The sequence below is a fragment of the Bombina bombina genome, chromosome 5 (genome assembly GCF_027579735.1).
Source record: "Bombina bombina isolate aBomBom1 chromosome 5, aBomBom1.pri, whole genome shotgun sequence".
Classification (NCBI taxonomy): Eukaryota; Metazoa; Chordata; class Amphibia; order Anura; family Bombinatoridae; genus Bombina; species Bombina bombina.
Window position 1 is genome coordinate 869,140,619 of NC_069503.1, and position 15,024 is coordinate 869,155,642.

The following is a 15,024-nucleotide window of genomic DNA, read 5'->3' on the forward strand; positions in this document are numbered from 1 at the left end:
TCCTTGTCCCCAGTCTCGAGGCCACATGCTAGTGTTTCCCACAAAAATCTAATTAGAACACTGCTCTTTGGGTATCATACATAAATATATAAAATGAATACCCAGATAAACTAGTGAAGCACACATACAAAGAAAAGGTGCAAAGTAATATAAATTTTCATTATTATAAAATATTTTATGTAAATATTAGTCATGGCAAAAGTTGATAATCCAAGTTTGATATCATTTTCAATTCTTTCATAAAAACAGAATTTATGCTTACCTGATAAATTACTTTCTCCAACGGTGTGTCCTGTCCACGGCGTCATCCTTACTTGTGGGATATTCTCTTCCCCAACAGGAAATGGCAAAGAGTCCCAGCAAAGCTGGTCACATGATCCCTCCTAGGCTCCGCCCACCCCAGTCATTCGACCGACGGACAGGAGGAAATATATATAGGAGAAATCATATGATACCGTGGTGACTGTAGTTAGAGAAAATAATTCATCAGACCTGATTAAAAAAACCAGGGCGGGCCGTGGACCGGACACACCGTTGGAGAAAGTAATTTATCAGGTAAGCATAAATTCTGTTTTCTCCAACATAGGTGTGTCCGGTCCACGGCGTCATCCTTACTTGTGGGAACCAATACCAAAGCTTTAGGACACGGATGAAGGGAGGGAGCAAATCAGGTCACCTAAACGGAAGGCACCACAGCTTGCAAAACCTTTCTCCCAAAAATAGCCTCCGAAGAAGCAAAAGTATCAAATTTGTAAAATTTGGCAAAAGTGTGCAGTGAAGACCAAGTCGCTGCCTTACATATCTGGTCAACAGAAGCCTCATTCTTGAAGGCCCATGTGGAAGCCACAGCCCTAGTGGAGTGAGCTGTGATTCTTTCAGGAGGCTGCCGTCCGGCAGTCTCATAAGCCAATCGGATAATGCTTTTAAGCCAAAAGGAAAGAGAGGTTTGACCTCTCCTTTTACCAGAATAAACAACAAACAAGGAAGATGTTTGTCTGAAATCTTTAGTAGCCTCTAAATAGAATTTTAGAGCACGGACTACGTCCAAATTGTGTAACAAACGTTCCTTCTTTGAAACTGGATTCGGACACAAAGAAGGTACAACTATCTCCTGGTTAATATTTTTGTTAGAAACAACTTTCGGAAGAAAACCAGGCTTAGTACGCAAAACCACCTTATCTGCATGGAACACCAGATAGGGCGGAGAACACTGCAGAGCAGATAACTCCGAAACTCTTCTAGCAGAAGAAATTGCAACCAAAAACAAAACTTTCCAAGATAATAACTTAATATCTACGGAATGTAAGGGTTCAAACGGAACCCCTTGAAGAACTGAAAGAACTAGATTTAGACTCCAGGGAGGAGTCAAAGGTCTGTAAACAGGCTTGATTCTAACCAGAGCCTGAACAAATGCTTGAACATCTGGCACAGCTGCCAGCCTTTTGTGAAGTAAAACAGATAAAGCAGAGATCTGTCCCTTCAGAGAACTTGCAGATAATCCTTTCTCCAAACCTTCTTGTAGAAAGGATAGAATCTTAGGAATTTTTATCTTGTTCCATGGGAATCCTTTAGATTCACACCAACAGATATATTTTTTCCATATTTTATGGTAAATTTTTCTAGTTACAGGCTTTCTAGCCTGAATCAGAGTATCTATTACAGAATCTGAAAACCCACGCTTTGATAAAATCAAGCGTTCAATCTCCAAGCCGTCAGTTGGAGGGAAACCAGATTCGGATGTTCGAATGGACCTTGAACAAGAAGGTCCTGTCTCAAAGGTAGCTTCCATGGTGGAGCCGATGACATATTCACCAGGTCTGCATACCAAGTCCTGCGTGGCCACGCAGGAGCTATCAAGATCACCGAAGCCCTCTCCTGATTGATCCTGGCTACCAGCCTGGGAATGAGAGGAAACGGTGGGAATACATAAGCTAGGTTGAAGGTCCAAGGTGCTACTAGTGCATCTACTAGAGTCGCCTTGGGATCCCTGGATCTGGACCCGTAGCAAGGAACCTTGAAGTTCTGACGAGACGCCATCAGATCCATGTCTGGAATGCCCCATAATTGAGTTATTTGGGCAAAGATTTCCGGATGGAGTTCCCACTCCCCCGGATGGAAAGTCTGACGACTCAGAAAATCCGCTTCCCAATTTTCCACTCCTGGGATGTGGATTGCAGACAAGTGGCAGGAGTGATCCTCCGCCCATTGAATTATTTTGGTCACTTCTTCCATCGCCAGGGAACTCCTTGTTCCCCCCTGATGATTGATATATGTCGTCATGTTGTCTGATTGAAACCTTATAAATTTGGCCTTTGCTAGTTGAGGCCAAGCTTTGAGAGCATTGAATATCGCTCTCAGTTCCAGAATGTTTATCGGGAGAAGAGATTCTTCCCGAGACCATAGACCCTGAGCTTTCAGGGGTTCCCAGACCGCGCCCCAGCCCACCAGACTGGCGTCGGTCGTGACAATGACCCACTCTGGTCTGCGGAAGCTCATTCCCTGTGACAGATTGTCCAGGGTCAGCCACCAACGGAGTGAATCTCTGGTCTTTTGATCTACTTGAATCGTCGGAGACAAGTCTGTATAATCCCCATTCCACTGTCTGAGCATGCACAGTTGTAATGGTCTTAGATGAATTCGTGCAAAAGGAACTATGTCCATTGCTGCAACCATCAATCCTATTACTTCCATGCACTGCGCTATGGAAGGACGAAGAACAGAATGAAGTACTTGACAAGAGCTTAGAATTTTTGATTTTCTGACCTCTGTCAGAAAAATCCTCATTTCTAAGGAATCTATTATTGTTCCCAAGAAGGGAACTCTTGTTGACGGGGACAGAGAACTTTTTTCTTTGTTCACCTTCCATCCGTGAGATCTGAGAAAGGCTAGGACGATGTCCGTATGAGCCTTTGCTTTTGACAGAGACGACGCTTGAATCAGGATGTCGTCCAAGTAAGGTACTACTGCAATGCCCCTTGGTCTTAGAACCGCTAGAAGGGACCCTAGTACCTTTGTGAAAATCCTTGGAGCAGTGGCTAATCCGAATGGAAGTGCCACAAACTGGTAATGCTTGTCCAGAAAAGCGAACCTTAGGAACTGATGATGTTCCTTGTGGATAGGAATATGTAGGTACGCATCCTTTAAATCCACGGTAGTCATAAATTGATTTTCCTGGATAGTAGGTAGGATCGTTCGAATAGTTTCCATTTTGAACGATGGAACCTTGAGAAATTTGTTTAGGATCTTGAGATCCAAAATTGGTCTGAATGTTCCCTCTTTTTTGGGAACTATGAACAGGTTGGAATAAAAACCCATCCCTTGTTCTCTTATTGGAACAGGATGAATCACTCCCATCTTTAACAAGTCTTCTACACAATGTAAGAATGCCTGTCTTTTTATCTGGTTTGAAGATAATTGAGACCTGTGGAACCTTCCACTTGGGGGTATTTCCTTGAATTCCAGGAGATAACCTTGAGAAACTATTTCTAGCGCCCAAGGATCCTGAACATCTCTTGCCCAAGCCTGAGCAAAGAGAGAAAGTCTGCCCCCACCAGATCCGGTCCCGGATCGGGGGCCATCCCTTCATGCTGTTTTGGTAGCAGTGGTAGGCTTCTTGGCCTGCTTACCCTTGTTCCAGCCTTGCATTGGTCTCCAGGCTGGTTTGGGTTGTGAAGTATTACCCTCTTGCTTAGAGGATGTAGAATTAGAGGCTGGTCCGTTTCTGCGAAAGGGACGAAAATTAGGCTTATTTTTAGCCTTAAAAGACCTATCCTGTGGGAGGGCGTGGCCCTTTCCCCCAGTGATGTCTGAAATAATCTCTTTCAAATCAGGTCCAAATAATGTTTTGCCCTTGAAAGGGATGTTAAGCAATTTTGTCTTGGAAGACACATCCGCTGACCAAGACTTTAGCCAAAGCGCTCTGCGCGCCACGATAGCAAACCCTGAATTTTTCGCCGCTAATCTAGCTAATTGCAAAGCGGCATCTAAAATAAAAGAGTTAGCCAATTTAAGTGCTTGAACTCTGTCCATAACTTCCTCATACGAAGATTCTTTATTGAGCGACTTTTCTAGTTCCTCGAACCAGAAACACGCTGCCGTAGTGACAGGAACAATGCATGAAATTGGTTGTAGAAGGTAACCTTGCTGAACAAAAATCTTTTTAAGCAAACCCTCTAATTTTTTATCCATAGGATCTTTGAAAGCACAACTATCTTCGATAGGAATAGTAGTGCGTTTGTTTAGAGTAGAAACCGCCCCCTCGACCTTGGGGACTGTCTGCCATAAGTCCTTTCTGGGGTCGACTATAGGAAATAATTTCTTAAATATAGGGGGGGGGGGGACAAAAGGTATGCCGGGCCTTTCCCACTCTTTATTTACTATGTCCGCCACCCGCTTGGGTATAGGAAAAGCGTCGGGGGGCACCGGAACCTCTAGGAACTTGTCCATCTTACATAATTTCTCTGGAATGACCAAATTGTCACAATCATCCAGAGTAGATAATACCTCCTTAAGCAGTGCGCGGAGATGTTCTAATTTAAATTTAAATGTCACAACATCAGGTTCAGCTTGTTGAGAAATTTTTCCTGAATCTGAAATTTCTCCCTCAGACAAAACCTCCCTCATGGCCCCTTCAGATTGGTGTGAGGGTATGTCAGAACAGTTATCATCAGCGTCCTCTTGCTCTTCAGTGTTTAAAACAGAGCAATCGCGCTTTCTCTGATAAGTAGGCATTTTGGATAAAATGTTTGCTATAGAGTTATCCATTACAGCCGTCAATTGTTGCATGGTAATAAGAATTGGCGCACTAGATGTACTAGGGGCCTCTTGTGTGGGCAAAACTGGTGTAGACACAGAAGGGGATGATGTAGTATCATGTTTACTCCCCTCATTTGAGGAATCATCTTGGGCAATATCATTATCTGTGGCATTACTGTCCTTACTTTGTTTGGACACTATGGCACAATTATCACATAAATTTAAATGGGGAGACACCTTGGCTTTCATACATATAGAACATAGCTTATCTGATGGTACAGACATGTTAAACAGGCTTAAACTTGTCAACAAAGCACAAAAAACGTTTTAAAATAAAACCGTTACTGTCACTTTAAATTTCAAACTGAAAACACTTTATTACTGAATATGTGAAAAAGTATGAAGGAATTGTTCAAAATTCACCAAAATTTCACCACAGTGTCTTAAAGCATTAAAAGTATTGCACACCAAATTTCAGAGCTTTAACCCTTAAATTAACGGAACCGGAGCCGTTTTTACATTTAACCCCTATACAGTCCCAGCTATATGCTTTGCTGAGACCCAACCAAGCCCAGAGGGGAATACGATACCAAATGATGCCTTCTATAAGCTTTTTCAGTGACTCTTAGCTCCTCACACATGCATCTGCATGCCTTGCTCTCCAAAAACAACTGCGCATTAGTGACGCGAAAATGAGGCTCTGTCTATAACTAGAAAAGGCCCCCATCTGAAAAAGGTGTCCATCACAGTGCCTGCCGTTTTTCTAAACAATTCCCAAGATTATAATAACCATTAATAGTTAGAATCTGCAAAATATGCCTAGCAAAGCAATCGTTTTAGCCCAGAAAAATGTCTACCAGTTTTTTTAAACCCTTATGAAGCCCTTTATTCTTTTATTTAACTAAGAAAATGGCTTACCGGTCCCCATAAGGGGAAATGACAGCCTTCCAGCATTACATAGTCTTGTTAGAAATATGGCCAGTCATACCTTAAGCAGAAAAGTCTGCCAACTGTTTCCCCCAACTGAAGTTACTTCATCTCAACAGTCCTGTGTGGAAACAGCAATCGATTTTAGTAACTTCTGCTAAAATCATCTTCCTCTTACAAACAGAAATCTTCATCTTTTTTCTGTTTCAGAGTAAATAGTACATACCAGCACTATTTTAAAATAACAAACACTTGATTGAAGAATAAAAACTACATTTAAACACCAAAAAACTCTTAACCATCTCCGTGGAGATGTTGCCTGTGCAACGGCAAAGAGAATGACTGGGGTGGGCGGAGCCTAGGAGGGACCATGTGACCAGCTTTGCTGGGACTCTTTGCCATTTCCTGTTGGGGAAGAGAATATCCCACAAGTAAGGATGACGCCGTGGACCGGACACACCTATGTTGGAGAAATAGAAAATGATTAATAACATGGATTTAACACAAAAGGTAACATTAAATGCCACATAGGCCCTAGTCTATGTTTTTAGTGAAACATCTGCAGTCACATAGGAATGCAAATATTAGTGCAATATTAGTTCATATGTAGGTTTAACTGTTGATGACTTGCAGAGAGGAGATAAATAATTAATATTATATACATAATACAAGGTTTAATTATGAAATAAAATACCTGCAAGTAGTCTCTTAAAGTTCCTTCTATTCTCAGTCTTTTTTCATATTCAGACATCATTTTGTCTTTTGAATCCAAATAACATGTGTGAAGGGTCTGATGCTCCTTAGCTAATGTTGCATTTTCATTAAGCGATACTTCCAGTCCTACCTACATTGTGAAGGCAACAGATTAGAAATATAGCACTGCAAAAATATAAGCTTATAAGAACACAAGCAATGTTTAGTGCATTACATTTAGATCATGGTGAAAAATAGTCAACAATTAGCCAGTTTCTTATGTTATTAAAATAACTCTTTTAGATAACAGAATTGCAACAATTGTACATACGATTTTGTTATGAATCAACCACTGTTTTTGTATAGTTGATGTTAGAAGTGTTCATGTACTACAGCCCACATTTCAATCCATTAGAAGTTGTTAGGATTTTTAATTCAACTGAAGTGGTTATTGTCTTCCAATTTATTAGAAGCATGGTCATTTGAATTAGTTATGTCAACAGAATAATTAATACAATATAGCAAACACTCACTTTGGGTAAAGAAAACAGATATTCATTGAGGTTTCTTCAGAGGCTTCATTGCAAGCAGCTGATTAGAGCTCATTATATTCAAAGCAGCTGCAGGAGCACACTTAAAAATTGGCTGAACTCTCACTGTCTCCCTCCCCCCGCTGGCATCCTTTACTATGGAGCTCACTCTGGCCCTGATATTCAAAGATTCTCCAGCTTGGAGAGAAATTGTAGTTCACTTCACAAAGGCTGAACTCACTGAATTTTCAAAAGAAAAAGGGCGGAACTCTCCAGCACTGCAAAGAAGAGACAAGCACAGTGAAATATATATATATATATATATATATATATATATACACTTATGCTTTGTGCATTGTATTTACTATACATTTCAGATTGGGTCCTTTCAGTATTATTGCATTTAAGACTTGCACTTTCTTATTCATATTTTAATACACTTAGATTTAGATCTCACAGTAATTTTGCACATTCTGATTATGCTTAGAAAGTTTCTGTGTAACTTTAAGAACTTAGGATCATGCTTTGTATATTTCTGCTGATCTTTTACAAATTACATTACAGTTTCAGAAAGTGGGAGGGACAGGGCAGTTCCCTGGGCTGAATAAGGGAGTTCACAGGGTATGTCTGAAGCTCTCTCACCAGTCTTGTGAAATTTCGTATGCAGTTTACACAACTGGTCTCACTGATTTAGCTTGCCAGCTGTATGCAGATGAGGTTTGCTCAAAACTCACAATACACTTATTTTAACTAACAGAAAAGTAATATATACTAAAATATAGACAAAAGAAAGTTAAAGTGTAGTGAAAACATTTCAGTTTAATTTGGAATTGATGCAAACAGAGCTTTAACATCAGCCCCAGGGGTTCTCCAGTTACCTTCTCTATCCCATGTGAAATGCAAATGAAGGTACAGGTGGCCCTCGTTTTACAACGGTTCAATTTACACCGTTTCAGAATAACAACCTTTTTTTTCCAGTCATGTCACTGCTATTGAAAAGCATTGAGAAGCAGTGCATTTATTAAAATAGCCAGTAGGCGGAGGTGTCTGCTTGTGTTGCAGCAAAGCCAAGCAAGCTGAAATTAATCCGTTTAACCAGACCTGAGCTATCGAGCAGATTTCAAAGGAACAAGATCTTCCTGTCTATAAATCAGTCCAGATTGGAATGCATAGAAAGAACTATTTGCAGAAAAATGCAAGTGAAGTCTGTGTTGTGTGATAATTTTATTAGGTTTATAATGCTGTTTAGCAAATGTTTTTGTTCATTTAACTTAGTTTAATTATTTATTCTGTGTTATGTGATTATTTTATTAGGTTTATAATGCTGTTTAGCATTTAAAGTCTTCATTTCAAAGCTTTAAAAATAATGTATTAGGTGTTACTTATGACAATTTTGAGAGGGGCCTGGAACCTATCTCCCTCACTTCCCATTGACTTACATTATAAACTGTGTTTCAATTTACAATGGTTTCGATTTACAATCATTCCTTCTGGAACCTAACCCTGGCGTAAACTGAGGGCTACCTGTATTTGGTTAAATAGATACATTCACATTAGGTGAGGCACCCCTGATGGTGCAGAAAGAGCGGTCTGAGGTCAATAACAGTCACCCAGAAGACTGTACTCCGGTAGATGTTCAGTACTCTGCAGAAGATGATACAGAACACAAAAAGGTGCCTATATGGCCTAGTATTGTCTATATACACAGGAATGTATACTAAAGATAAGTATTTCACTCACATTTAGTAGAGCACCTCCCTTGGTGCAGTCAGAGGAAGCTGGGATCAATCTAGTTACCCAATAGACTTATATCCGGCAGTGGCTGTTCCATCAGGCTTAACAAAATGAGTGCTTCACACTTGCTATATATGCCAGATATACAAACTTCAAGCTTAGATAATGAGCAACACCTGAAGTAGGTGTTGCTCAATTAGACAAGTCATGAGGGTCGGTAGAACCAATCAAATATGGGAGCATATTATGTGACATCACAATGTAAACAGAGTTCAGTGTCAAGATTAAACAACTTAGAAAAAGGTATTCACAATACATGTGGCGCTTCTGTGTTTTTATGTTGTTTACAGATTTCTGATCCTGGATCGTGGCCTAGATCCTTTATAGATAGCTGCCTTGACCTCTATTACCATCTATCCATTGTGGACATCATTCAATATCGAGACTCATTTCTCTCTTGTGATACCAAGAACTATTTACTAACAATTATTTTTTAGACAACATCTTTGTTTATTTCTTTAGATAAGGATTTTTACCATCTACGTGATTTGTCAAAAAGTATAATATTTCACTCTGCTTATTATATATGATCACATATATATGTACTTATACCTATCTCTACACTCAGTTGTGTGTACACACACACATATATATATATATATATATATATATTATTAATTTATATTATAGTCGGCATAGCTCCATTTAGTCTGATTAGCTCCAAATTGATATTACTTATTTAACATCACAAATTGTGAGTATATTATACACGGCTTCACAAGGGCAACCCCTATCTTTACTATTTATCCCATGTGAAATGTTGAATCCCATTACTTTCTATGGAAGGCACCTCTCGTCTCTCTGGGATTTCCAGGTTCCTCCCCCTTTCTTAGAAAGTTCAGCCCCTGTGTAGTCAGCACTATAATCTTTCTCCAAGCTAGAGACTATTTGATTATCTGGCTCATAGAAAGTAATGATGCTCTCTGGGAAACTGAAGTTTTTCAGTTTTAATTTAAATAAAAGAAATGCAAAAAGCAATCTAATTTACTTTCTATGGAAGGCACCTCTCATCTCTCTGGGATTTCCAGGTTCCTCCCCCTTTCTTAGAAAGTTCTGCCCCTGTGTAGTCAGCACTATACTCTCTCTCCAAGCTAGAGACTATTTCATTATCTGGCTCATAGAAAGTAATGATGCTCTCTGGGAAACTGAAGTTTTTTAGTTTTAATTTAAATAAAAGAAATGCAAAAAGCAATCTAATTTGTAAAAGATGCAGACAAATGTATAAGTATTAGCCTAATTTGTTAAAGTTACACAGAAACTGTGAAAGCATAATCAGAATTTGTAAAATCACAATACTAAATACACTGCTGTATACAAAATCAGAAATCAAAATAGAAAGTGCAAAGTTTAAATGTAATATAATTGACTCCGAAGTTTAAAGTGATATAAAATAGAAAGCACAAAGTTTAAATGAAACAGAACTGTCATGTCATGCAGAGCCATATTGCATTGGGCTTGTCTCTACTTCACTTACAAAAATGCAGGGAACACCCCTTGGAGAATTAAAGCAAAATCTAGAGATCTCGCAGTGCGGGAGGATCATTTTACAATATCTCACATGAGCAGAGAGGTTTTGAATATTAGGGCCTATGTGCTGAGAGGTACAGCTGTGATGAGGAACAGGTACAAATCTTTTTGACTTGTGATGTCGAGGAAATATTGTTTTCTCTGTGTTTTTTTTTTAATTTTAATTTTAGACCTTTGATTATGGTCCACTTTCCTTGTTCCAGACTTTTAAGTTGGCTGATGTGGGTGGTGGTACATAGAGACTTATGATATATTATCTACTCAATAAGAGGTTGGGGCTGAAGAGACACAATGGGGCCCATTTATCAAGCTCCGTACGGAGCTTGTGGGCCCGTGTTTCTTGCGAGTATTCAGACTCGCCAGAAACACAAGTCGGATCAGGTCCGCAAGACCTTTAATAAATAGGCCCCAATGAATTTTATTTTTTATTTTTTTTAAATTCTTTTTTATTAAAGAAACACAGGTGCAACTATACAGATGTATGCGTATATAAAGTAAAATTATAGACAATTCACAATGCACATTTGAAATAAGCATTACATATATCAGTAGCCACAGTACAATTATTACCGCTGGTATCAAAGAAGGGCTGCAGATTGTGTTTCCGTCTTCTACATATAGCAATCAATATAGCCCTTCAATAATGTTCAAAATAGAGAAATTCTTTAAAGAGGAGCTTTATCAGGTAGTCAGATACCAGTTCTTGTATAACCCGTGTTTCTTAATTTTTTATATATAATAATAAACAAAACAACTTAACCTAACTAAATACATAAATCTAAACACATCCCTAATTGACCCAAAGATTTCAGATGTATGCCATCCCCATTATATATATAGGAGAAAGGACAATATATATGCTATCCAGCATTGCAAGATAAACCAGCTTATGCATTTAATAAAATAATGAACCTACAAAAGTTCAAATGATAAGAGCACTATTAAAGAGGTATATTTGATTCTGTCAAGGAAGTATACTGTCCAATAGTTTGCCGTTTATAAACAGTGGTCTAGCGGTTAACCAAGGAGATATAAATGTGCATGATATATGAGAGCCCAATCTACTTAGAATGAAATAACCTATAAAAAGATGTGAATGGTGATAAATTACAAAGAAATTAAAAGTGTGACTCTCTTGAGTATAGGTGTCACTGCAAGTGACTTACCATGCAAGTAAGAGACCACGTTATTGGGGATAACCAGGGCACATATGAAATAACCCTATTAAGAATTAAACAAGGTGATGGGACTAAATATGAATAAATAACCGGTTTCTACTAACATCTATGAGAGTTAGAACCTCCCACATACAGATATTAAAGAATCTCTAATCTATGGAAATGCATGTTAATCGGCTGATTCTGCCTGTTATGAATACCTTTTTGCGGATATGGATAATTACAAGTCACCAGGTACCTTACGTACATTGTCAATTAGGGAGCAAAAATAAAACTAATAAAACTAAACCAAAACACAAGTACAACAGCAACACACAACATAACCTAGTTTAAAACAAGTTAGGGCATCTGCTGTCTAACAGATTTACATACAGGATGGAGTTAAACAGATATATGTTGCTATTCAAAGATGCTAGGTATTTTACAGTTAAAGCTATGTGTGGGTTCAGGTTATTATGGTCATATAATTATTCCTCAGCCACCAAATTCTAGGGTATGAAGATTTAAATACAAGGTTTAGTATTGTTTTGTAAGGCTGGCAGATAATTAAGTAATTGTCTCCTAGCTGAGAGTGTGGGAATAATATGCCGATTTCACTCTAGGGGTATATGAAATATAAGGATATCTGCAGGATAGGGAGACCTTAATGTGATGATAGTCAAAGCTAAAATCCTATATAGCAAGGTAGCATGATATGCATAATAACGGGCAAAAAGTAATTTGAGCCGAAAAGAAGCCATGAACAAGCAAAGAGCATCATTATTGAGGCATTATTGGAGCAATAATAAACATTAGGCCTTAGCAAAAGAGATAAACATTGGTTGTTTTAAAAAGTGTAAATGGCCATGAACAAATAGAGAGCGTCCTGACAGCAAACTGTAGGTGTAGATACATAATAGATCATAACAGAAGGGATAAACAGTGATCCAAACAGTAAATGGTTATTTGTTGACAATATATTTGAGTCCCAGAAAGGTTAGTTGAGGGATCTGAGTCCAAGTTTTAAATGTTAACCCAGCATTATAGCCATTACAACTCCTGATGTCCATTGGAAAAACGCAGGGTTCATTATTTCAGAACTGATGTTAGACTGTACGGGAAACTGACAACACCACCCCACATTTTTAATAAAATAACAGAGAGAGGCCATGTGCTCAACTTAAAAACTCAACGCTATGCTTGTAAAATCTGAAAGAGCAGGTTAGGGTTAGAGAAGTGTGTTATTCCAGGTGCCAACTCACTTACAGTCCTCCCGGTTCAGCCAATACCTTCTTTTTGGAGCTAACAGTCAGCAGTACGGGTCTGACATCCCTCCTATGCGATACACAAGGCAGCACAGGGAGAGCAACCCAACCAACAGAAAGAACTGTGAGCGCTGCGGGCGCACGTAGATGCGCTGCCCTCCCGCGCTCTCCGTGCAGGTAAGTACACCCAACCTGGATACTCAGTCTTTCTTAATGTTGCTGTGGTAAAGGCCTGGCTTAAGGAAAATGTTGAATGTCGCAATTCATCAGACGGGCAGCAGATGCTCTCCAAAGCTAGCTCCTGTAGCGGGACCATATATTGGGTATGAGTCGCGTCCACCGATGAGGTGTGTAAAGGAAAGTCTGCGGTGAGCTCTTCAGGTCCGGAAATCATCACAGTATATGAATGCAGAGACATCCAACCCCTTTTCATGTTACCTACCAAGGGGCTTTCAGCCGAATCCGAAAAGAAAGTTGCTGAATCTGTGATTATAGTCAACTCCTGCAGCTGCACTGGAGGTGAGTTGTGCGGGTCCAGTGTTGGAGGGCAGGCTTGCGTAGTTACGGGAGTAGTGTTTGTAGAGTAGGATCTCCCAATAGCTTGAACCATTTTGTGCAGACTCTCATAGCTTGAGAATAAACGTTCAAATGCTGGCAAAAAAAACTCAAGCAGTTGCACAGCAAGGTGATTTTCTGACTCCATTGCTCTGTAGTAGGCAAAAAAGGAAAACAATATGTACAAAATCCCACGTGGATTTCAGTTCAGTAAAATGCCCTCCGGGGAAGAAGAGAATGGATTTCTTCTATCTGCTAGTGATTCCTGGACAGCTTATCTGTAAAGGGAGATGCAGATGGCATAGAAGGATGGTGATATAAAGGATATCAGAAGAGGTTTTCTTCGGAGCAACAAAAGCCCGCAGCCATCTTCTAGATCCGCCCACCGGAAGTTCTAATTTTATTTTTAATGACTATATGTCTGGGGTCCATAAAACTACTAAAGGTTATATATTTTTTGTTTAACAAAAATTTTTTATTGAGGTTTTGGTACATTGACAAAAACAATGAAGATATAAAACATTACTAGGCTGAGATGTTAAAGTAGTTGAACAATGAATTATTGACTTGTGTGATGCAAACAAAAATAGTCATAACTGTGTGGGGAACACCGTTTGCAAATCAAATATATAGAATAAGGCATATGAGGTAATAGCAAACAGTTAATTGTCAATAGTAAGGTAAAGCATACAAAAATGAAACCTAATTTTTCTTGAAGGGTATAGGATTGGTGTGGCTACGACGTGGGCCTCTCATGGGCCTGGAAGATAAGTAAATTTGTCACAATTGGTAGCTACATGGAGGTCACTCAGCAGGCGAGAGCTGCTTTAATATTGGGGGAGGAGAGGGGGAGGTGTCTGGGAGATTTAAAGAGATATCAGTATTGCAATCACATAGTTGATAAGCAGTTAAATATATCAGCATCCAATAATGTACATAGGGTAGATGTGAGCGTGAGAACAGTACAGTTACCATATACCTATATGTGTATATACAATTACATAAAAGCGGGAGGCTACCCCATAATAAAGACCATTAACTTATAATATCATCCATGCCAGGATTAATATTGATTAAGATAAAGAATTGTTGCCTCTAGAAAGAAATTGCCAAAGTTCTATAATATTTTTCTACTCTTTACAAATAGAGCGAAGGAGCCTATGCCATATCAGACAATAAAAAGAGTTTATGTAGGCTTAGGGTGAAGAATTAGTGATAATGTAGTGAGAGCGACATTCGTTATCTATGATCCCATGTATTTAAACCTGATCCCCCAAGTATGGGCCCTATACCCAGGTGAATTAGCAATGTTCGTATTCAGCTTAACAGGGTTCTCATTAGTCATGATATAGCTCATAGGATATTATAGGGCATATGGTGAGGGTAGGTATAATGAGTATCCTCTTTTCTCTTACTGAGTAGCATTGTAGTCTACAGATATATTGTAAAAAGGAATGTCACAGTAATGTATACCTTTAAGTTGACGGTAGTGTCTTGCCCATTTTTGGATGTTGTTTAGCCCTACTTGTTATATGATCCACGTTCAAGAAGCAACATTAGGAAACTGTGGAGGGGGGGAGGGAGGAAATCAGCTGTAGTGTATAGGGTTCACTGTCTTGCAGGGGATAATTATTGTTCATAGGGGGGTATCTTTTTTGAATAGTGTGTAGTCGTCGTGCAGGGTGAGTAAGTATGAGCATGCCTGCGACAAAACTATGCGAGATGGGTATAAAGAAGTGCATAAACATATTAAATTGTTTAGTAGGGAAACAGATATAGCCCGGTAAAATAGTATAAACAGATCATTATGCTGAACATCTC

General features: G+C 39.1%; 1 protein-coding gene across 1 annotated transcript in view; it reads right to left on the minus strand.

Moving 5' to 3' along the window:
* CCDC178 (coiled-coil domain containing 178) overlaps positions 1 to 15,024 on the minus strand; it is an 835,363-nt gene that overhangs the window by 282,493 nt on the left and 537,846 nt on the right. The window contains 1 exon segment of the mRNA XM_053715876.1: positions 6,377 to 6,526. Within this exon segment, the coding sequence (XP_053571851.1) occupies positions 6,377 to 6,526 (150 nt within the window).